Source organism: Oncorhynchus clarkii, chromosome 4 (genome assembly GCF_045791955.1).
Source record: "Oncorhynchus clarkii lewisi isolate Uvic-CL-2024 chromosome 4, UVic_Ocla_1.0, whole genome shotgun sequence".
Classification (NCBI taxonomy): Eukaryota; Metazoa; Chordata; class Actinopteri; order Salmoniformes; family Salmonidae; genus Oncorhynchus; species Oncorhynchus clarkii.
This window is the reverse complement of record NC_092150.1, coordinates 6,868,234-6,892,513: the sequence shown is the minus strand read 5'-3', so window position 1 is coordinate 6,892,513 and position 24,280 is coordinate 6,868,234. Positions and strand designations below refer to the sequence as shown.

Below are 24,280 nucleotides of genomic sequence, written 5' to 3'. Positions count from 1 at the left end.
CTTTCTTGAGTAAGGTAAGGCAGCTCAAATGTAGGTGTTTCAGTCTAGCTCAGTGTTTTCTGTGGTGGTGGTGCAGCCAGTGGAAAATACGGAGTGTAGGGGTTGGTCATGTTCTCTAGTTTTCGCTGTGATTGGCTCAGTGTTCTGTCACTCATGGGGGACACTGCGTCACCGCCAAATCTAAGGGTAGAGATCGAACATTCAAGCCCCTTGGATGCTGCAATAAAGTTACAATAGAAGTGCCCATCCAAGAAGGCCCAAGATCATTCGCCACATAAAATGACGTCAAATTACGTTTTATCTACAGTAGCTTTGATTGGACTGATCATCGTACTTTCAAAATCTAAGCTAGCAGTCATCATCATGGATCACTTCATCACGTTTTTCTTTCAGACTTCCCAGTTGTCTTGAAAGCACCAAAAATCCAGAGAATGACAGACTTTGATGTCAAAGTTTGCCCACGAAGGACCGCCGCGCCACCTTCCTGTTCAAGTGAGCACAGCACAACAAGGTGAGTCCAAAAATGTCTTGTATGATACTGCATAAATCATGTAATATGCCAGGGAGATATGTATACTCTAGTAAAGAAAGTAATACTAAGTGTATGTTGTGTAGTAAGCTTTTAGTAGCCATGTGCATCACCCTAATAATTTAGTCTATTTCCCCCTCTTAATTTCGTCTACTGTTCTGACTTGGTGGTGCACATGTATCCTATAACCTGTTTTATAGAAATGTAATCATTGAATATTGTCAGAGCGTTCATTGTTTGCTTATACGCCCCCTTTTATTTATGCTACGGTTCTGACTTGGTGTACAGGGAGAATACTGTAAGAACGGCCCATGTTCTGAATTCTCTCGCTGTACATTTTAAAAAGTGCTGAACAAGTAGTTATATCGACTACATCCGTCCTAGCTCGCTCATTAACGTCTTAATCGAAATTACGGTTTGCCTCTTATCTGCTTATCGTCCGTCCCCTTATGCCATAGTTTGTACATCTCAATTGTCAGTAGAAACCACATTTTGACTAAGCAAGTCAGCCATATCAGCTGTTTTCTTTAAGGCAGTAAATGAAGCTGACTGAACTGTTTCACTGCCAGACTACAAGGCTCTGCTGATAACCAGGTGTAGCAGTGGTAAGGTGTTGGAACTCTGCTGTTGGGACAGCTTTATGTAGGCACTAACAGTTTGAGGGCACCGTTTGTCACCGTTATAGTGCAATTAATGTATTGTGTAGTGGCATTGTTGGCATGCATCTCCCATTTTTTTTGTCGGGTTTGCCCCACCAAGATTTACATGCTAAAATCGCCACTGGTTCTTTTTGGTTTACATATTCATTTGTAGGAGGTGAAAATTAGGAATAATTTTGATTGACATGATAATCCAATAGTCTGACTCCAGCAGATACCTCAGGGCACTGACACTGCGAAGCATGCGAATGGTGTCAGACGATGCTAACAAGCTAGTAGCTATCTACATACAGTAAATTATCAGACCGAAAACATACAAGGAAACGTGACCAGGTGAAATTATGAAAGAGAATGGAAAGAACTTTAGCTTCTCTCTATCCAATCAGAGAAACAGGATCAACGTACAGCCCGCCCTTTTCTTTACAGACAGGCAAATGGAGTTATTTAGACCGCACAACGACTCACTCAAAGACAGGACAGTATGGTTTATAAACTGTGACTGACATGAGAGACGCTTGCTCGTACCCGAAAATATATTTTTCCCGATCACGGATAATTACAAAAAAATACTCGGATCATAATCGTATCCAGAAAATTACCCATATCCGTTAGAATACTATTTTTGTCAGACTACTCCGCACACCTCTGCTGAATGTATCTCACCGGGGAAAGCATCCGAACGAACGAAACAGCGTCTCCCTCTGTCTCAGTATGTGTAGCCCATCTGTCCAATTATGTCGGGTCAAAAACAGTATGACACTGTTGTCGCCCATAGCGTTAAATCCACCGGAAGCCAGCGAGCATTTTAGTTGTCACTGTATCTAAGGATAGTTGGTTAGACTAAATGTTGAAGTTAAAATGGTGCTGGAATAGCGAAGGCACCGCTTTATTTGTGACTTGCGCTAACTCCCTGTGGTTCTAAATCCGAAATTGTCGGAAACATTAACTTGCTTGTGTAAAGGATGTCACGCTGCTTGCGGATTTGTGCCATATACTTGCGGTGAACTCGCAACCTTTTGCCTCCCCATGTGCTACACTTTGACCACGCAGTGGCTCATGGAGTTTCACTGGGCAGTTTTTTTTTTTTTACCTTTATTTAACTAGGCAAGTCAGTTAAGTTAACAAATTCTTATTTTCAATGACGGCCTAGGAACAGTGGGTTAACTGCCTGTTCAGGGGCAGAACGAGAGATTTGTACCTTGTCAGCTCGGGGATTTGAACTTCCAACTTTTTGGTTAGACTCTAAACCACTAGGCTACCCTGTTGATACAAAGGTGTAGTCGAATTTATTATTCTTATTGTCTCAGCCTTTAGGCCTATATTTCACGTTGTCAAGGCATATGAACTAACAGGTTCTAGAGCAAACAACGTAATTATCACAACACATAGATTGTAAAAGCCTTATTTTTTTAGCTTCCGGTATTATGTGAGTGAGTCAGAGAGAGAGAGAGAGGAAAGCGAATGATGCGTGTATATTGTAATGAAACAACAAGGGAGCAGACACACGCACTGTCGTGAATGCAAGGTCCGGTCACTTCTGACACCATAAATGAAACTGCAGGGAGCAGGTCTCGAACCCTGAACCTAGCCCAAAGTCCTGCGCGCTATCGACTGTGCCGCATGCTCATGCGGCAGAGTCGATATCCGCGCTTATAAACCCAGGGTCGTTAAAATCACCAGCCATTGTAGATATTCTATCTTCGTAATATTTGTATTTATTAAGGAACCCAATTCCTGGGGTCCAGCAACATTCAGGCAGTTATATACAATAACAAAACATTTGTGTGCTACTACCACATATTTACAACGCAAAATCCACGTGTACGTGTGTGTAGAGTGCGTGTGTGCGTGTGTTAGCATGTCTGTACCTGTGTGTGTCCCTTTTCCCTGCAGTCATTTGTGGGCTGAGCAAGTAGCCTATAAATGGTTTATACAGACATTAGCAAGCAAGAGTGCGAATTACACCATGATGTTCGGGGTTGTTGCGTGCACGTACATTTTTTTATGGGCCTAATAATAAGACGGAATTTAAACGGTAAAAATAATGACATTTTAATGACCACAACCAGTTATGATATTTTACTAGGATTGTCATCCAAATCACTTCAAAAAGTAGACTACCTGTGCATGTTCGTCTATTCCAAAACAATTCCAGCATCCAAACTGCATGTATACATGCGCCATTTGTTGAATGGAAAAAACAAAAATAATAATGACGTTTAGCTATTGATTAGGCCTACATTAATTGATGCATCTTGCTGACAATTTTAGGGTACTAGGGGGTAACTAGATCAATGTCTAATTGCTGACACAAAAAAAGCAACCGTTGGAAAATAATTAGTATGTGATGAAGGTCATGCTTTGACAAATAAACTATAAAGGGAAATAAATGGCTAGTTTACACTTTTTTTTGAGCCCCCCCCCCCCCATTACAGCAGGTACTACTACAGCAGACAGGTACTACTACAGCAGACAGGTACTACTACAGCAGACAGGTACTACTACAGCAGGTACTAGTACAGCAGGTACTACTACAGCAGACAGGTACTACTACAGCAGACAGGTACTACTACAACAGGCAGGTATGGTACTACTACAGCAGGTACTACTACAACAGGTACTACTACAACAGGTACTACTACAGCAGGTACTACTACAGCAGGTACTACTACAGCAGGTATTACTACAGCAGAAAGGTACTACTACAACAGGTACTACTACAGCAGACAGGTACTACTACAGCAGACAGGTACTACTACAACAGGTACTAATACAGCAGACAGGTTCTACTACAGCAGACAGGTACTACTACTACAGCAGGTACTACTACAGCAGGTACTACCACAGCAGGTACAACTACAGCAGACAGGTACTACTACAGCAGATACTACTACAACAGGTACTACTACAGCAGACAGGTACTACTACTACAGCAGGTACTACTACAGCAGATACTACTACAACAGGTACTACTACAGCAGACAGGTACTACTACTACTGCAGGTACTACTACAGCAGACAGGTACTACTACAACAGGTACTACTACAACAGACACATACTACTACAACAGGTACTACTACAACAGGAACTACTACAGTACGGTATGGTTCAGGTCAGCACAAGTCCAGTATGGTTCAGGTCCAGTACAGTATGGTTCAGGTCCAGTACAGTATGGTTCAGGTCAGCACCAGTCCAGTGTGGTTCAGGTCCAGTACAGTATGGTTCAGGTCAGGACCGGTCCAGTGTGGTTCAGGTCCAGTCTAGTGTGGTTCAGGTCCAGTACAGTATGGTTCAGGTCAGCACCAGTCCAGTGTGGTTCAGGTCCAGTACAGTGTGGTTCAGGTCCAGTACAGTATGGTTCAGGTCAGCACAAGTCCAGTATGGTTCAGGTCCAGTACAGTATGGTTCAGGTCCAGTACAGTATGGTTCAGGTCAGGACCGGTCCAGTGTGGTTCAGGTCCAGTCTAGTGTGGTTCAGGTCCAGTACAGTATGGTTCAGGTCAGCACCAGTCTAGTGTGGTTCAGGTCCAGTCTAGTGTGGTTCAGGTCCAGTACAGTATGGTTCAGGTCAGCACCAGTCCAGTATGGTTGAGGTTGGCACAATAGTGTGAAATGGGCACAAGATTGATCTAGTTTTTTTTCTCAGGATTGCAGAGAACAACCTTGACCTGCAGAAGGAGGACCATGAGAAGGAGGTGGAGGTTCTGAGGAAGGAGAACAGGAGGCTGAAGGAGGAGAGAGTTGGCCTACAGAGACAGACAGAGGAGGAGGCGCAGGTCCACACTGATCTACAGGACCAGGTCATACAGCTCACCAGGCACGTCAAGGTGAGGGTTCAAAGGTCATACAGCTCACCAGGCACGTCAAGGTGAGGGTTCATAGGTCGTACAGCTCATCAAGCACGTCACGGTGAGGGTTCATAGGTCATACAGCTTACCAATCATGTCAAGGTGAGGCTTCATAGGTGTCACAAACCGGCTCAAAGCCCGTAACAAAAGGGAGACAACGTGGAGATAAGGAATAACAAAACATATATTTATTAAATAAAATAAACTAAGTACAATATACAGTGGTGTGTGTAATCAGTAATCAGTAGTGTAAGTGAGTGTTTTGCATGAATGTGATAATGCAGGGTGTTGAAAGGTGCCAAAGCAAACAACCAAAAGGCCACCAAGATACACAACACAATCTATAAAGGTGTCTGCATGGAGAGAGTCACCTCCATGAATGAGGAAGTGGTGTGTTTATTCTATGACACAGCGGCCCAGGTGTTTCCCATGTAGCTGACGACCCTCCCAACTCCGCCCACCGGCATCCTAATAAGGAAACAAGAACAAAGAGAATACGGCAGACAGAGTGGGAGGGTCGTCACAATAGGTCATACAGTTTACCAAGCACGTCAAGGTGAGGGTTCAAAAGTCATACAGCTTACCAAGCACGTCAAGGTGAGGGTTCAAAGGTCATACAGCTTTCCAAGCACGTCAAGGTGAGGGTTCAAAGGCCATACAGTTTACCAAGCATGTCAAGGTAAGGGTTCAAAGGTCATACAACTTACCATGCATGTCAAGGTAAGGGTTCAAAGGTCATACAGTTTACCAAGCACATCACGGTGAGGGTTCAAAGGTCATGCAGCTTACCAAGCACGCCACGGTAAGGGTTCATAGGTCATACAGCTCACCAAGCACATCACGGTGAGGGTTCAAAGGTCGTGCAGCTTTCCAAGCATGTCAAGGTGAGGGTTCAAAGGTCATACAGCTTACCAAGCATGTCAAGGTAAGGGTAAAGGTTCAAATTAAATCAAACTTGATTGAAAGTGCATTTAGAATCGCAACACACTGACATTAAAACAACGATGACAAAATATATCTAAATTAGTCCAGATGGGATAGGGCAGTGTGCAGTGTGCGGTGTGATGGCGATTGAATCATCTGTGGACCTATTGGGGCGGTAAGCAAATTGGAGTGGGTCTAGGGTGTCAGGTAGGGTGGAGGTGATATGATCCTTGACTAGTATCTCAAAGCACTTCATGATGACATAAGTGAGTGCTACGGGGCGATAGTCATTTAGTTCAGTTACCTTAGCTTTCTTGGGAACAGGAACAATGGTGGCCATCTTGAAGCATGTGGGAACAGCAGGCTGGGATAGGGATTGATTGAATATGTCCGTAAACACACCAGCCAGCTGGTCTGCGCATGCTCTGAAGACGCGGCTGGGGATGCCGTCTGGGCTGGCAGCCCTGCAAGGGTTAACACGTTTAAATGTTTTACTCACGTCGGCCACAGAGAAGAAGAGCCCACAGGCTTTGGTAGCGGGCCGTGTCGGTGGCACTGTATTGTCCTCAAAGCGCGCAAAGAAGTTATTTAATTTGTCTGGGAGCAAGACGTCGATGTCCGCGACGGGGCTGGTTTTCTTTTTGTAATCCGTGATTGACTGTAGACCCTGCCACATACGTCTCATGTTTGAGCCGTTGAATTGCAACTCCACTGTGTCTCTATACTGACGCTTTGCTTGTTTGATTGCCTTACGGAGGGAATAACTACACTGTTTGTATACAGTCATGTTTCCAGTCGCCTTGCCATGATTAAATGCGGCGGGACGTGCTTTCAGTTTTGCGCGAATGCTGCCATCAATCCACGGTTTCTGGTTAAGGAAGGTTTTAGTAGTCACAGTGGGTACAACATCTCCTATACACTTGCTCACCGAGTCAGCGTACTGTATAGGTCAATGTTATTGTCTGAGGCTACCCGGAACATATCCCAGTCCACGTGATCGAATCAATCTTGATGCGTGGAATCCGATTGGTCAGACCAGCATTAGATAGAGCTTCCTGTTTTAGTTTCTGCCTATAGAAGGGGAGCAACAAGATGGAGTCATGGTCAGATTTGCCAAAAGGAGGCCAGAGGAGGACCTTGAATGCATCACGGAAGTTAGAGTAGCAGTGGTCGAGTGTGTTACTCTCTCGTATACTGCAATCGATATGCTGATTGAATTTAGGTAGCCTTATTCTCAGATTAGCTTTGTTAAATTCCCCACCTACAATAAAATGCAGCCTCAGGATATATGGTTTCCAGTTTGCATAAGTCCAGTGAAGTTTTTTGATGGCCGTCTTGGTATCCGCTTGCTGGGGGATATACACGGCTGTGACGATAACCGAGGAGAGTTCTCTTGGGAGATAATACGGTCAGCATTTGATTGTGAGGAATTCTTGGTCAGGTGAACAAAAGGACTTGAGTTTGTGTATGTTGTTACAATTACACAGTGAGTCGTTAATCATGAAGCATACACCCCCATATAACAGGTGTGAAATGGATAGCTAGTTAGTGGGGTGCGCGCTAAATAGCGTTTCAATCGGTGACGTCACTCGCTCTGAGACCTTGAAGTAGTTGTTCCTCTTGCTCTGCAAGGGCCGTGGCTTTTGTTGAGCGATGGGTAGCGATGCTTTGTGGGAGGCAGTTGTTGATATGTGCAGAGGGTCCCTGGTTCGAGCCCAGGTAGGGGCGAGGAGAGGGACAAAAGCAAAGCTGTTACATTGATGCTCTTGACTAGCCATGTTTCCGTGAAACAGAGTATGTTACAATCCTGGATATCTCTTTGGAAAGCAACTCTTGCCCTAATTTAGTCGACATTGTTAATTAGGGACTGAACATTAGCGAGTAATATACTCGGAAGTGGTGGGTGGTGTGCGCGCCTCCGAAACCTCACTAGAAAACCACTCCGGCAGCATCTCCTCCTACGGTGTTGTTTTGGGTCGGCCTCTGGAATCAGTTCAAATGCACTGGGAGGTGCAGACAAAGGATCTGCTTTGGGAAAGTTGTATTACTGGTCGTAGTGCTGGTTGTGCTGGTAAGTTGACATCTCTCTGATATCCAATAGTTCTTTGCGGCTGTATGTAATAACACTTAAGGTTTTCTGGGCTAACAATGTAAGAAATAATACTTAAAAAAAACAAAATACTGCACAGTTTCCTAAGGAAGCGAAGCTGCCATCTCGATCGGCGCCATCTTGTGTGCCATCTTGTGTTCTGGACTGGAGGGCATTACAGTAGTCTTGCCTAGTTGATAGTAGAGACTGAGCAGCTGGAGAGGAGGGCATTACAGTAGTCTAGCCTAGTTCATAGTAGAGACTGAGCAGCTGGAGAGGAGGGCATTACAGTAGTCTAGCCTAGATGATAGTAGAGACTGAGCAGCTGGACAGCAGGGCATTACAGTAGTCAGGCCTAGATGATAGTAGAGACTGAGCAGCTGGACTGCAGGGCATTACAGTAGTCTAGCCTAGATGATAGTAGAGACTGAACAGCTGGACAGCAGGGCATTACAGTAGTCTAGCCTAGATGATAGTAGAGACTGAGCAGCTGGACAGCAGGGCATTACAGTAGTCTAGCCTAGATGATAGTAGAGACTGAGCAGCTGGACAGCAGGGCATTCCAGTAGTCTAGCCTAGATGATAGTAGAGACTGAGCAGCTGGACAGCAGGGCATTACAGTAGTCTAGCCTAGATGATAGTAGAGACTGAGCAGCTGGACAGCAGGGCATTACAGTAGTCTAGCCTAGATGATAGTAGAGACTGAGCAGCTGGACAGCAGGGCATTACAGTAGTCTAGCCTAGATGATAGTAGAGACTGAGCAGTTGGAGAGGAGGGGATTACAGTAGTCTAGCCTAGATGATAGTAGAGACTGAGCAGCTGGACAGCAGGGCATTACAGTAGTCTAGCCTAGATGATAGTAGAGACTGAGCAGCTGGACAGCAGGGCATTACAGTAGTCTAGCCTAGATGATAGTAGAGACTGAGCAGCTGGACAGCAGGGCATTACAGTAGTCTAGCCTAGATGATAGTAGAGACTGAGCAGCTGGACTGCAGGGCATTACAGTAGTCTAGCCTAGATGATAGTAGAGACTGAACAGCTGGACAGCAGGGCATTACAGTAGTCTAGCCTAGATGATAGTAGAGACTGAACAGCTGGAGAGCAGGGCATTACAGTAGTCTAGCCTAGATGAGACAAATGCATGGACCAGTTTTTCGGCATCTGGCTGAGAGATGAAGTGTGTAATTCTGAGATGGAAGAATGCTGTTTTGAATATGTTTTTTTATGTGGTTGTCAACAGTTAGGCCGGGGTCAAAGGTAACACCAAGGGTTTTTAACAACCATGTTTTGGTTTAATGAATCAACCATCAATTTTCAGAGTGAGGGCTAAAAGCATCGTCAAGGTGAGGGTTCAAAGGTCGTACAGCTCACCAAGCAGGTCAAGGTGAGGCCGCAGGGTGAATGGTTAATGGACTGATTATACACTGGAGGCATTCATCTTCTTACAAATTATAGTTCTTAAGAAAAGGATCTAATATTGGTGAGCAGAGGCTTAGAATCCATTCTTATTTTGAAGATGGCCTTTTTTTTTAGGTAGCAACTGTGTTTCTCTTTCCAGGCGATACCCGAGTTACGTAAAGATCTTCACAACCTGCAGACCCAGAGAGATGATCTGGGCAGGAAGATGAAGAATCAGTCAGAACAGGCCAGAGGTAGCTTTCTATATTATATTATAAAACTGGGTGGTTCCAGCCCTGAATGCTGATTGGCTGACAGCCATGGTACATCAGACCGTATACCACGGGTATGACTAAACATTTATTTTTACTGCTCTAATGACATTGGTAACCAGTTTATAATAGCAATAAGGCACCTCGAGGGTTTGTGATATATGGCTAATATAGGGCTGTATCCAGGCACTCCGCATTGCGTCGTGCTTAAGAACAGCCCTTAGCCGTGGTATATTGGCCATATACCACACCTCCTCAGACTTTATTGCTTAAAGAAATACTCTCTGTAATGTATAGTGTTATGGGTATGTTTCTATTCATGCCAACAGTGTCTTTATGTGGATTGATGAATGCTTCTACAAATCCAGATGATTTTGTTGTCACTTCTCATACATGATTGTTTGTGGCTCTCTCCGTACAGCCAAGATGAGTGTGATCACAAGACAACTTCTTTGTGGCATGGTTGAAGAGGAGGTCATTTCCAGGTAGTCTAATGGCATTATGCATTTCCTCAAATGTGTGAGAAGAAAAGTTCACTTCAGCTTTAAGCATTACACATGTTTTCGTTGAAAGGTTGACCTCCGACAGTCCAGACCAGATCTATGAAGTTGGGAATTTGTCGACTGCATTTGATGGACTGCAGAAAGCTACCAGGTTTGAGACAACACCTGTACATTTACTGACTAAAGTATGCTACTTGTTTAGCTAACTAAGGCAGTGTTTTCCAACCCCAGTCCTCCAGTCCCTCCAACAGCCAACTCCGGCCCTCCAGTCCCCACAACAGCCAACTCCGGTCCTCCAGTCCCCCCAACAGCCAACTCCGGTCCTCCAGTCCCCCCAACAGCCCAACCCCAGTCATCCAGTCCCCCCAACAGCCCAACCCCAGTCCTCCAGTCCCCCCAACAGCCAACTCCGGTCCTCCAGTCCCCCCAACAGCCCAACCCCAGTCATCCAGTCCCCCCAACAGCCCAACCCCAGTCCTCCAGTCCCCCCAACAGCCAACTCCGGTCCTCCAGTCCCCCCAACAGCCCAACCCCAGTCCTCCAGTCCCCCCAACAGCCCAACCCCAGTCCTCCAGTCCCCCCAACAGCCCAACCCCAGTCCTCCAGTACCCCCAACAGCCCAACTCCGGTCCTCCAGTCCCCCCAACAGCCCACCTCCGGTCCTCCAGTCCCCCCAACAGCCCAACTCCGGTCCTCCAGTCCCCCCAACAGCCCAACTCCGGTCCTCCAGTCCCCCCAACAGCCCAACTCCGGTCCTCCAGTCCCCCCAACAGCCCAACCCCAGTCCTCCAGTCCCCCCAACAGCCCAACCCCAGTCCTCCAGTCCCCCCCCCCCCAACAGCCCAACCCCAGTCCTCCAGTCCCCCCTACAGCCCAACTCCAGTCCTCCAGTCCCCCCAATAGCCCAACCCCAATCCTCCAGTCCCACCAACAGCCCAACCCAGGTCCTCCAGTTCCCCCAACAGCCCATCTCCAGTCCTCCAGTACCCTCAACAGCCCAACTCCAGTCCTCCAGTCCCACCAACTGCGCAAACCTGGTCCTACAGTACCCCCAACAGCCAAATCCAGTCCTCCAATACCCCCAACAGACATCTCCGGTTCTCCAGTACCCCCAACAGCCCAACTCCAGTCCTCCAGTACCCCCAACAGCCAACTCCGGTTCTCCAGTACCCCCAACAACCCAACTCCAGTCCTCCAGTCCCACCAACAGCCCAACCCCAGTCCTCCAGTACCCCCAACAGCCAACCCCAGTACCCCCAACAGCCCAACTCCAGTCCTCCAGTCCCACCAACAGCCCAACCCTGGTCCTACAGTACCCCCAACAGCCCAACCCCAGTCCTCCAGCACCCCCAACAGCCAACTCCGGTTCTCCAGTACCCCTAACAGCCCAACTCCGGTCCTCCAGTACCCCCAACAGACCAACCCTGGTCCTCCAGTACCCCCAACAGACCAACCCTGGTCCTCCAGTACCCCCAACAGCCCAACCCTGGTCCTCCAGTACCCCCAACAGCCCAACCCTGGTCCTGCAGTACCTCCAACAGCACACATTTTTGGTGTAGCCCCCAGACAAGTAGAATCAGGTGTGCTTAGCTGGGTTTACAACAAACATATGTTATTTTGGAGGTACTGGAGGACTTGTAGTTAGGAAACACTGAACTAAAAGATGCTGACCAATAATGGTCCTGTGTGATTCAGTCGGTAAGAGCGTGACGCTAGCAGTGTAACGTTTGTGGGTTAAATTCTCCCAAATGTACTCACTGTACTAGAAGTATCTTTGGATAAAAACGTCTGCTAAGTGTCACACATATCCTTATTATCACTGTACGGATCCAGCTGACTGGTCTGTGTCCGTGTGAATAACAGACCTTATTCACACTTCGGCCATGATTGTTCAAAATCCAGGCTAGTGAATAAGGTTGATTGTTTCCTCTGCCGGCAGAGTGCTGGAGAGACACCAGCAGGAACAGAAGGAGGGTTATGAAAGCCAGATGGAGGCACTGACGTTGAAGGTGGAACACCTGCAGAACCAAAACAATCAGCTGCAGAAACTGTTCCGGGAGAAAACATCTGTCAACGACAGCAACAGTCAGGAGGTGGCCAGGCTCAACACTGAAAACATGGCCATACCTGAGCTGAAGAAGCAGCTGTCAGAGCTACAACGACATAAACAAGAGCTGGAAGTTCAACTGGAGGTGCAGGCCAGAAAGATGACCGGTAGATACAGTACACTACACCATCACTTCAAATGTATGTAGTTCTGTCCTTGAGCTGGTCTTGTCTAATGATGTTCTGTATTATGTAATTCTGTATTATGTTTCATGTTCTGTGTGGACCCCAGGAAGAGTAGCTGCTACTTTTGCAACAGCTAATGGGGATCCTAATAAAATATCAAAAAAATACCAATACTTAGATCTAGACGTTTGGACTCAATCACATTGTTATTCAGTCAATTCCCATCATTTATCTCCTTTTTATTAGAAGAAATTGAGGTGATTTCAAAAGAGCTTCAGATGAATGTTGAAGAGGGAGGCTCCCAAAGCAGGTATCCTCAAGCCCTGAAATCATATAACAATATGTCATTTGGCAGATGCTTTTTATCCAAAGTGACTTACATTAAAGTGAATACATACATCTTCAGTATGTTTGTGATCCCTGTAAGAATTAAATCCACAATCGTGACATTGCTAGCACCAGGCTGTTATCAGCTTAGCCACAAACGACCACTATCAAAGCTGTCATTGATAATCTAACCGGATACTTGACATCTAACCTCTGTGTTTGGGTTCAGGCTGTTGGAGGAGCATGCTGAGGAGGTGGAGAGGGAGAAGCAGGAAGTGGAGAGGGAGAAGCAGGAAGTGGAGAGAGAGAAGGAGGAAGTGGAGAGGGAGAAGGAGGAAGTGGAGAGGGAGAAGCAGGAAGTGGAGAGGGAGAAGGAGGAGGTGGAAAGAGAGAAGGAGGAGGTGGAGAGAGAGAAGGAGGAAGTGGAGAGAGAGAAGGAGGAGGTGGAGAGGGAGAAGGAGGTGGTGAAGACAGAGAAGGAGGAGGTGGAGAGGGAGAAGGAGGAGGTGAAGACAGAGAAGGAGGAAGTGGAGAGGGAGAAGGAGGAAGTGGAGAGGGAGAAGGAGGAAGTGGAGAGGGAGAAGGAGGAAGTGGAGAGAGAAGGAGGAGGTGGAGACAGAGAAGGTGGAGAGGGAGAAGGAGGAAGTGGAGCGGGAGAAGGAGGAGGTGGAGCAGGAGAAGGAGGAGGTGGAGCGGGAGAAGGAGGAGGTGGAGCGGGAGAAGGAGGAGGTGGAGAGGGAGAAGGAGGAGGTGGAGAGGGAGAAGGAGGAGGTGGAGAGGGAGAAGGAGGAGGTGGAGAGAGAGAAGGAGGAGGTGGAGCGGGAGAAGGAGGAGGTGGAGCGGGAGAAGGAGGAGGTGGAGCGGGAGAAGGAGGAGGTGGAGCGGGAGAAGGAGGAGGTGGAGAGGGAGAAGGAGGAGGTGGAGAGAGAGAAGGAGGAAGTGAAGAGAGAGGAGGAGGAGATGGAGGAGGTGCTCAGGAAGCAGAAGAACACAGAGAACGAGGCCAAGGCCAGATTCAGTCAGGAGGCATCACGACTCACTGCAGAGAACATGGTGAGTGTGTGTGTGTGGGGTGGTGTGTGTGTGTGTGGGGGGGGGGGGTCGTGCGCCCCAATGTGTGTGCGTGTAATTCACTTGCAATTCTCTCCTTATGATACTTAAATGTTATTCCAGGACTTTGAAGAGCAGCTCGACATGAAGGACAGGTTGATAAGGAAGCTGCGGAACCAAATCAAGAGCCTTCAAACATCCGAGGAAGGTAACATGATTGCAACAAGTCATCTACATTTTATCACAGTTGATTCTCAGCTCTCCACTCATTTCCTGTATTTCATTTCATGTGTTTTCTTCCTCAGCCAATCAAACACCAGCGCCCACTATTACCAACGAATACCTTGGCATGTTGGAATACAAGAGGGAGGATGAAGCCAAGCTCATTCAATACGTCATTCTGGGTACAACTGTGGTTGATGGAGTTATTAGTGCTGGTGTTTTTACTGTTGGAGTTGACACGGTTTGTATTGCTGTCACATGACCACACAAGACTACATGGCCTAAGAAAATAGAACTTCGATGACCAAACAACTAGCTCTCTCGACAGATAGTGTGCAGCCCTCTCCACATCTCTCTGATTCAGAGGGGTTGGGTTAAATGCAGAAGACACATTTTGGTTGAATACATTCAGTTGTACAACTGACTAGGTATCCTCCTTTCCCTTCCCGATGTTTGGCTCATGTCTAAGCTGGGTTATGTTCATTAGGCACCAAATGGAAGAAAGACTGAAACAGGGAGGGGCTATCTGGACTTTGTCTAATAAAAAACACAAGTGTTAATTTTCTGTTGTAAAACGTTTTCCGTTGTGTTCTAATGAACATGGCACTGTCCTATCCTCGTGTCAGACCTGAAGCCCAGAGGAGTACTGGTTAACATGATCCCCAACATGGCTGCCCAGTTTCTCTTCATGTGTGTCCATTAAACTGGCTCATGTTTGTAACTGACCTCTACTCTCCTGTCAGACCTGAAGCCCAGAGGGGTTAACATGATCCCCGGAATGGCTGCTCAGCTTCTCTTCATGTGTGTCCGGCACGCTGACTACCTTAACGATGGAGCCAAGCTCAAGTCTCTCATGAACGCCATCATCAGTGGGGTTAAAAAGGTCATCACGGTAAGCTGTGGCAATGTTTTGACAATCCTACTGTCTGTGCTGACATCTTGAAATCTCTACAAATACTGAGTTTCTTCTTCTTTTTCTACTTGTTCTTCTTGTTATTTTTCTTGTTCTTCTTCTTGTTATTTTTCTTGTTCTTCTTCTTGTTATTTTTCTTGTTCTTCTTCTTGTTATTTTTCTTGTTCTTCTTTTTCTACTTGTTCTTCTTCTTGTTATTTTTCTTGTTCTTGTTCTTTTTCTACTTGTTATTGTTCTTCTTTTTCTTGTTCTTCTTCCTCCCTTGGAGGAATGATCGACCTTGTTTATAATGACATGCTCATTCTCTCAGCGCTCACACTCTCAACGTTATTGTGGTTGTTAATAGTTTTGTTGTTGTTGTTATTTGTTACCTGTCTCAGGATCACCAAGAAGACTTTGAGTTGCTATCGTTCTGGCTGTCCAACACGTATCACATTCTCAGCTGCCTGAAGCAGTACAGTGGAGAAGAGGTGGGATGTTTTTTTCTAGCGTCACACCATCACCATCCACAGAGATCCTTATTGTTTGTGTTCGACACAGAGATTGTAATTGAGATTAAGGAGTCAATTCTATTCCACTCATTATTTTGTACAGTGTTTTTATTTTAATATATATGTTTTTAGTTAAGAACAAATTATTATTTACAAATTCAGTGTTTTAAATTTGTATTTTTATTTTATTTAACTAGGCAAGTCAGTTAAGAACAAAATCTTATTTTCAACGATGGCCTACCGGGGAACAGTGGGCTTAACTGCCTGTTCAGGGGCAGAACGACAGATTTTTACCTTGTCAGCTCGGGGGGATTCTATCTTGCAACCGTTTCAGTTACAAGTCCAACACTCTAACCACTAGGCTACGCTGCCGGCCCCTATGAAGTAAATATATACATTCTTCTTCTTCTCCATCTTCCCATTCTGTATCTGATGTTATTTCTTCTTTGTCGTAGGAGTTTATGAAACAGAACTCTCCGCGTCAGAAGAAGAACTGCTTGCAGAACTTTGACTTGTCTGAACATAGACAGATCTTCAGTGATCTGGCCATCCGTATCTACCACCAGTTTATATCTGTTATGGAGAAGACTCTTATACCCATGATCGGTAGGTTACTCTCATAAGATAACAACTTGTCTGAACACAGACAGACCTTCAGTGATCTGTCCATCCGTATCTACCACCAGTTTATATCTGTTATGGAGAAGGCTCTTATGCCTATGATCGGTAGGTTTTCTCGCATAAGATAATCATTGATATGATGTACATTGATGTGTAGTCACTTTCCAATCCATTAAATATCTGTTTACAATAAATTATTTCTATCCTCAAGATGATTATATTTAAAGGTCATAAATAAAGTGTTTCAATCATTCGTCTATTCATACCTGTTCTATGTAATGAGTGTGTTTACGCGTCTCTGTTTTCCTCCAATTCCCTGTATGCTGGAGCACGAGAGTCTCCAGGACATCTCTAGTATGAAGCCTACAGGTTTCCGTAAGCGTTCCAGCAGCATCTATGAGGACCAGGAGGTCTGCACCATCTACTCTCTCTTCCAGCAGCTCAGTCTGTACCACAGCACTATGAGTCAGCACGGCATGGAGGAGGGGCTGGTCAGACAGGTGGGGGGGGTCAGACCGGGGGTCGAAGGTCAGATGAGGATGGGGTCAGACAGGTGGGGAAAGGGGGGGGTCAGAGGTAGGTGGGGGGGCGGTTCAGACTAGTGGTGATGGGGGTCAGACAAGTAGGGGTGGGGGGGTCAGTGTGTGTGTATGTTTGTGTGTGTCTTTGTTTGTTTGTGTGTGTGTGTGTGTGTGTGTATCTGGAAAGGAAAGGAGTAAACTCCCTCTTGGGATCAATTGTGGTGTTTCACAGGAATTGATTCTTGGACCTGTGTCATTTCCAGTTTATATTAAACTCATCTAACTGTGTGTATGTGTGTTGTCCAACAGGCTGTGAAACAGACCTCCTTCCTGGTGGGTGCGGACACACTCAACAACATCCTGCTACGCAAAGACATGTGCTCCTGTAGGAAGGGCATGCAGATCAGGTAGGGGACAGAGTGTGTGTGTATCCGTGTGTGTGTGTGTTGAACAAGAAGAGAGGAAGGAAAGAGAGAACCGGTAAGGAAGAGAGAACCCGAGAGGAAGAGAGAACCAGGGAGGGAGAGAGAACCGGGGAGGAAGAGAGAACCAGAGAGGGAGAGAGAACCAGAGAGGGAGAGAGAACCAGAGAGGGAGAGAGAACCAGAGAGGGAGAGAGAACCAGGAGGGAGAGAGAACCAGAGAGGAAGAGAGAACCGGAGAAGAAGAGAGAACCGGAGAAGAAGAGAGAACCAGGGAGGGAGAGAGAACCAGGAAGGGAGAGAGAACCAGGAAGGGAGAGATGGAAAGCTAAATCCTACTCAACAAACAGTGAAAGTTCCTACAATATGTGTTAGGTAACATAATAACAACGTTTCAGTTACCTGTCTGTGTGTTAGGTAACATAATAACAACGTTTCAGTTACCTGTCTGTGTGTTAGGTAACGTAACAACATGTTTCAGTTACCTGTCTGTGTGTTAGGTAACATAACATGTTTCAGTTACCTGTCTGTGTGTTAGGTAACATAACATGTTTCAGTTACCTGTCTGTGTGTTAGGTAACATAACATGTTTCAGTTACCTGTCTGTGTGTTAGGTAACGTAACAACATGTTTCAGTTACCTGTCTGTGTGTTAGGTAACGTAACAACATGTTTCAGTTACCTGTCTGTGTGTTAGGTAACATAACATGTTTCAGTTACCTGTCTGTGTGTTAGGTAACATAACATGTTTCAGTTACCTGTCTGTGTGTTAGGTAACATAACATGTTTCAGTTACCTGTCTGTGTGTTAGGTAACATAACAACATGTGTCCAGGTGTAACATCAGTTACCTGTCTGTGTTTTCCAGGTGTAACATCAGTTACCTGTCTGTGTTTTCCAGGTGTAACATCAGTTACCTGTCTGTGTTTTTCAGGTGTAACATAAGTCACCTGGAGGCGTGGCTAAAGGAGAAGGACCTAGTGCAGGGTACCATGGCTACTCTGAAGCCTCTGTGTCAGGCTGCCTGGCTGCTGCAGGTCAACAAGACCACTGATGACGACATCAAAGACATCACAGAGCAATGCTCAGAACTCAGCCCTGTACAGGTACTGAAGCGGCAGGTAGCCTAGCGGTGACGTGCGTTGTGCCAGATAGCTGGTTCAAATCCCCTAGAAAAAAATCTGCCGATGTGCCCTTGAGCAAGGCACTTAACCCTAATTGCTCCTGTAAGTCGCTCTGGATAAGAGCATCTGCTGAAATGTATTCAAAAGCATGTTTAAATGAATCTTGTTTACCGCCCTGTGCTAGATTGTCAAGATTTTGAACTCTTACACGCCCACTGATGATTTTGAGAAAAGGGTGGCACCGTCGTTCGTCCGCAAAATTCAGGTAAATCTCGATCCTATGACAAGGATCAGGAGCACCTGCTTTTTACACAGTTTGAATTATTATCACATTTGAATTACTAGAAATTATATCATTTTAATCACAACGTCTCCATGAACTACATCTATGAAAGTAATTTATTTCCCTTGTCCCCAGGGCTTGCTCCAAGACCGTGAGGGGGGATCCTCCCAGCTGATGCTGGATACCCATTATCGTTTCCAAGTCACCTTCCCCTTCACCCCGTCCTCTCAGGCCCTGGAGCTACTGGAGATACCATCCAGCCTCAGACTGGGCTTCCTCACCAGGATCTAACCTCTAACCCCTGACCTCTGACCCCTTCACCCCGTCCTCTCAGGCCTTGGAGCTACTGGAGATACCATCCAGCCTCAGACTGGGCTTCCTCACCAGGATCTAACCTCTAACCCCTGACTTCTGACCCCTTCACCGTGTCCTCTCAGGCCCTGGAGCTACTGCAGATACCATCCTGCCTCAGACTGGGCTTCCTCACCAGGATCTAACCTCTGTCCCCTGACTAGAGAAGCGGTCCAGTAACCTAAAGTTGGCTGGTTTTTAATCCCAGTGATGACAGGGGAAAAGCTGTCAGAAGAGGAAGTTCCTGCTTTCTACTAGAGTCTCAGGTGGCTCCGACTGCCATTGTGTCCTTGAGCAAGGCACTCCTAACCAATCAATCAATCAATCAAATGTATTTATGAAGCTCTTCTTACATCAGCCGATGTCACAAAGTGCTGTACAGAAACCCAGCCTAAAACCCCCAAACAGCAAAAGCAATGCAGATGTAGAAGCACATTGGCTCCAGGGACGCTGCTCTAAAACCAACCTTTTACAATCATCACAGTAATTATGGATCCAAATAACCAAAGATCCTTTTAAAAGAATGAGTGTTTTGATTTACACTTGTCATACAGTTTGATAGAAATATTAAGATGACTCCTGACGAATGTCCGATGTACAGCAAAAATGCAGATGCTGTTGCAGAGTGATTTTCTACTGCTCGGCAGTATAACGAGAAACCTTACTTTCTCAGTTCAGATGAGATGACGGATGTGAACTGTGTTGTTGTTTTTTTATATTGTCTGTGTAAATTGAGAATGTGACCACTCAATGTTATTGAGTATCATGCACAGTAAATAAAACATGGCTTGTTTTTTGTTTTTAAGATACATTTTTTGGGGGGGGATTATACCACATATAAGTATTTCATATTTAAATTATAAAAAACATGTGCCTAAAATTAATTATATTAATAATATATTGTATTAGTTGATAATGATTCTATTTGTAAGGATTTTTTTTTTTTTTACACAACTGCAAATGTATTATACAGGAGCACTTTAGATCTGCAAATGATACAGTAGGACCAGGGTTAGTCCAAACCCCTTTCTGATACAGTAGGACCCGGGTTGGTCCAAACCTGTCTTTGATACAGTAGGACCAGGGTTAGTCCAAACCTCTTTCTGATACAGTAGGACCCGGGTTGGTCCAAACCTGTCTTTGATACAGTAGAACCAGGGTTAGTCCAAACCTGTCTTTGATACAGTAGGACCAGGGTTAGTCCAAACCTCTTTCTGATACAGTAGGACCAGGGTTAGTCCAAACCTCTTTCTGATACAGTAGGACCCGGGTTGGTCCAAACCTGTCTTTGATACAGTAGGACCAGGGTTAGTCCAAACCTGTCTTTGATACAGTAGGACCAGGGTTAGTCCAAACCTCTTTCTGATACAGTAGGACCCGGGTTGGTCCAAACCTGTCTTTGATACAGTAGGACCAGGGTTAGTCCAAACCTCTTTCTGATACAGTAGGACCAGGGTTAGTCCAAACCTCTTTCTGATACAGTAGGACCCGGGTTGGTCCAAACCTGTCTTTGATACAGTAGGACCAGGGTTAGTCCAAACCTCTTTCTGATACAGTAGGACCCGGGTTGGTCCAAACCTGTCTTTGATACAGTAGGACCAGGGTTAGTCCAAACCTGTCTTTGATACAGTAGGACCAGGGTTAGTCCAAACCTCTTTCTGATACAGTAGGACCAGGGTTAGTCCAAACCTCTTTCTGATACAGTAGGACCCGGGTTGGTCCAAACCTGTCTTTGATACAGTAGGACCAGGGTTAGTCCAAACCTGTCTTTGATACAGTAGGACCAGGGTTAGTCCAAACCTCTTTCTGATACAGTAGGACCCGGGTTGGTCCAAACCTGTCTTTGATACAGTAGGACCAGGGTTAGTCCAAACCTCTTTCTGATACAGTAGGACCAGGGTTAGTCCAAACCTCTTTCTGATACAGTAGGACCCGGGTTGGTCCAAACCTGTCTTTGATACAGTAGGACCAGGGTTAGTCCAAACCTCTTTCTGATACAGTAGGACCCGGGTTGGTCCAAACCTGTCTTTGATACAGTAGGACCAGGGTTAGTCCAAACCTGTCTTTGATACAGTAGGACCAGGGTTAGTCCAAACCTCTTTCTGATACAGTAGGACCAGGGTTAGTCCAAACCTGTCTTTGATACAGTAGGACCAGGGTTAGTCCAAACCTCTTTCTGATACAGTAGGACCCGGGTTAGTCCAAACCTGTCTTTGATACAGTAGCACCAGGGTTAGTCCAAACCTCTTTCTGATACAGTAGGACCAGGGTTAGTCCAAACCTGTCTTTGATACAGTAGGACCAGGGTTAGTCCAAACCTCTTTCTGATACAGTAGGACCAGGGTTAGTCCAAACCTGTCTTTGATACAGTAGGACCAGGGTTAGTCCAAACCTCTTTCTGATACAGTTGGACCAGGGTTGGTCCAAACCTCTCTTTGATACAGTAGGACCAGGGTTAGTCCAAACCTCTTTCTGATACAGTAGGACCAGGGTTGGTCCAAACCTCTCTTTGATACAGTAGGACCAGGGTTAGTCCAAACCTCTTTCTGATACAGTAGGACCAGGGTTGGTCCAAACCTGTCTTTGATACAGTAGGACCAGGGTTAGTCCAAACCTCTTTCTGATACAGTAGGACCAGGGTTAGTCCAAACCTGTCTTTGATACAGTAGGACCAGGGTTAGTCCAAACCTCTTTCTGATACAGTAGGACCAGGGTTAGTCCAAACCTGTCTTTGATACAGTAGGACCAGGGTTAGTCCAAACCTCTTTCTGATACAGTTGGACCAGGGTTGGTCCAAACCTCTCTTTGATACAGTAGGACCAGGGTTAGTCCAAACCTCTTTCTGATACAGTAGGACCAGGGTTAGTCCAAACCTGTCTTTGATACAGTAGGACCAGGGTTAGTCCAAACCTCTTTCTGATACAGTAGGACCAGGGTTGGTCCAAACCTCTCTTTGATACAGTAGGACCAGGGTTAGTCCAAACCTCTTTCTGATACAGTAGGACCAGGGTTGGTCCAAACCTGTCTTTGATACAGTAGGACCAGGGTTAGTCCAAACCTCTTTCTGATACAGTAGGACCAGGGTTAGTCCAAACCTCTTTCTGATACAGTAGCACCAGAGTTGGTCCAAACCTCTTTCTGATACAGTAGGACCATGGTTAGTCCAAACCTCTTTCTGATACAGTAGGACCAGGGTTAGTCCAAACCTCTTTCTGATACAGTAGGACCAGGGTTAGTCCAAACCTCTCTTTGATACAGTAGGACCAGGGTTAGTCCAAACCTCTTTCTGATACAGTAGGACCAGGGTTAGTCCAAACCTGTCTTTGATACAGTAGGACCCGGGTTAGTCCAAACCTCTTTCTGATACAGTAGGACCAGGGTTAGTCCAAACCTGTCTTTGATACAGTAGGACCAGGGTTAGTCCAAACCTCTTTCTGATACAGTAGGAACAGGGTTGGTCCAAACCTCTCTTTGATACAGTAGGACCAGGGTTAGTCCAAACCTCTTTCTGATACAGTAGGGCCAGGGTTAGTACAAACCTCTTTCTGATACAGTAGGACCAGGGTTTGTCCAAACCTCTCTTTCTGATACAGTAGGACCAGGGTTGGTCCAAACCTCTCTTTCTGATACAGTAGGATCAGGTTTGGTCCAAACCTCTCTTTGATACAGTAGGACCAGGGTTAGTCCAAACCTCTCTTTGATACAGTAGGACCCGGGTTGGTCCAAACCTGTCTTTGATACAGTAGGACCAGGGTTAGTCCAAACCTCTTTCTGATACAGTAGGACCCGGGTTGGTCCAAACCTGTCTTTGATACAGTAGGACCAGGGTTAGTCCAAACCTGTCTTTGATACAGTAGGACCAGGGTTAGTCCAAACCTCTTTCTGATACAGTAGGACCAGGGTTAGTCCAAACCTCTTTCTGATACAGTAGGACCCGGGTTGGTCCAAACCTGTCTTTGATACAGTAGGACCAGGGTTAGTCCAAACCTGTCTTTGATACAGTAGGACCAGGGTTAGTCCAAACCTCTTTCTGATACAGTAGGACCCGGGTTGGTCCAAACCTGTCTTTGATACAGTAGGACCAGGGTTAGTCCAAACCTGTCTTTGATACAGTAGGACCAGGGTTAGTCCAAACCTCTTTCTGATACAGTAGGACCAGGGTTAGTCCAAACCTCTTTCTGATACAGTAGGACCCGGGTTGGTCCAAACCTGTCTTTGATACAGTAGGACCAGGGTTAGTCCAAACCTGTTTTTGATACAGTAGGACCAGGGTTAGTCCAAACCTCTTTCTGATACAGTAGGACCCAGGTTGGTCCAAACCTGTCTTTGATACAGTAGGACCAGGGTTAGTCCAAACCTGTCTTTGATACAGTAGGACCAGGGTTAGTCCAAACCTCTTTCTGATACAGTAGGACCAGGGTTAGTCCAAACCTGTCTTTGATACAGTAGGACCAGGGTTAGTCCAAACCTCTTTCTGATACAGTAGGACCCGGGTTAGTCCAAACCTGTCTTTGATACAGTAGGACCAGGGTTAGTCCAAACCTCTCTTTGATACAGTAGGACCGGGGTTAGTCCAAACCTCTTTCTGATACAGTAGGACCAGGGTTAGTCCAAACCTCTCTTTGATACAGTAGGACCAGGGTTAGTCCAAACCTCTCTTTGATACAGTAGGACCAGGGTTAGTCCAAACGTCTATTTGATACAGTAGGACCAGGTTTAGTCCAAATCTCTTTCTGATACAGTAGAACCAGGTTTAGTCCAAACTTCTTTTTTTTTTTGTTACTTCATTCACAACATTAATGGTCATGGCTGTTTAATAAATGTATCGTAGCTATTGGAGCAGTGGAGGATCTAGCACCACTGCCAGTGGCAGCTTCCCTACTAGAGGCAGCTTCCCTACTACTAGAGGCAGCTTCCCTACTACTAGAGGCAGCTTCCCTACTAGAGGCAGCTTCCCTAATAGAGGCAGCTTCCCTACTGGAGACAGCTTCCCTAATAGAGGCAGCTTCCCTACTAGAGACAACTTCCCTACTACTAGAGGCAGCTTCCCTACTGGAGACAGCTTCCCTACTAGAGGCAGCTTCCCTACTGGAGACAGCTTCCCTACTAGAGGCAGCTTCCCTACTAGAGACAACTTCCCTACTACTAGAGGCAGCTTCCCTACTGGAGACAGCTTCCCTACTAGAGGCAGCTTCCCTACTAGAGGCAGCTTCCCTACTACTAGAGGCAGCTTCCCTACTAGAGGCAGCTTCCCTACTAGAGGCAGCTTCCCTACTAGAGGCAGCTTCCCTACTAGAGGCAGCTTCCCTACAGGAGACAGCTTCCCTACTAGAGACAGCTTCCCTACTGGAGGCAGCTTCCCTAATAGAGGCAGCTTCCCTACTAGAGGCAGCTTCCCTACTAGAGGCAGCTTCCCTACTAGAGGCAGCTTCCCTACTAGAGGCAGCTTCCCTAATAGAAAACTGAGAGATCATCTTTTATCTGACGTCATGACAGCTGAA

General features: G+C 46.1%; 1 protein-coding gene across 1 annotated transcript; it reads left to right on the top strand.

The window, feature by feature from the left end:
• The first annotated feature begins 431 nt into the window (after positions 1-431).
• On the top strand, positions 432-18,719 carry LOC139407477 (unconventional myosin-Vc-like). Its single transcript, XM_071151273.1, has 17 exons — positions 432-511; positions 4,836-5,016; positions 9,610-9,703; positions 10,143-10,206; positions 10,295-10,375; positions 12,164-12,416; positions 13,591-13,836; positions 13,957-14,041; positions 14,139-14,237; positions 14,799-14,947; positions 15,349-15,438; positions 15,915-16,065; positions 16,393-16,580; positions 16,911-17,008; positions 17,956-18,127; positions 18,330-18,410; positions 18,564-18,719. Exons 1-17 carry the CDS (start codon positions 432-434, stop codon positions 18,717-18,719), a joined length of 2,268 nt encoding a protein of 755 aa, XP_071007374.1.
• The last annotated feature ends 5,561 nt before the right edge of the window (positions 18,720-24,280 follow it).

Excerpts from the sequence above, each read along its gene's own strand:
- LOC139407477 (XM_071151273.1), top strand. The coding sequence starts at position 432 with ATGACAGACTTTGATGTCAAAGTTTGCCCACGAAGGACCGCCGCGCCA. Across the intron at positions 10,376-12,163 it reads GGACTGCAGAAAGCTACCAG|AGTGCTGGAGAGACACCAGC; the intron begins GTTTGAGACAAC and ends CTCTGCCGGCAG. Across the intron at positions 14,238-14,798 it reads CATTCAATACGTCATTCTGG|ACCTGAAGCCCAGAGGGGTT; the intron begins GTACAACTGTGG and ends CTCTCCTGTCAG.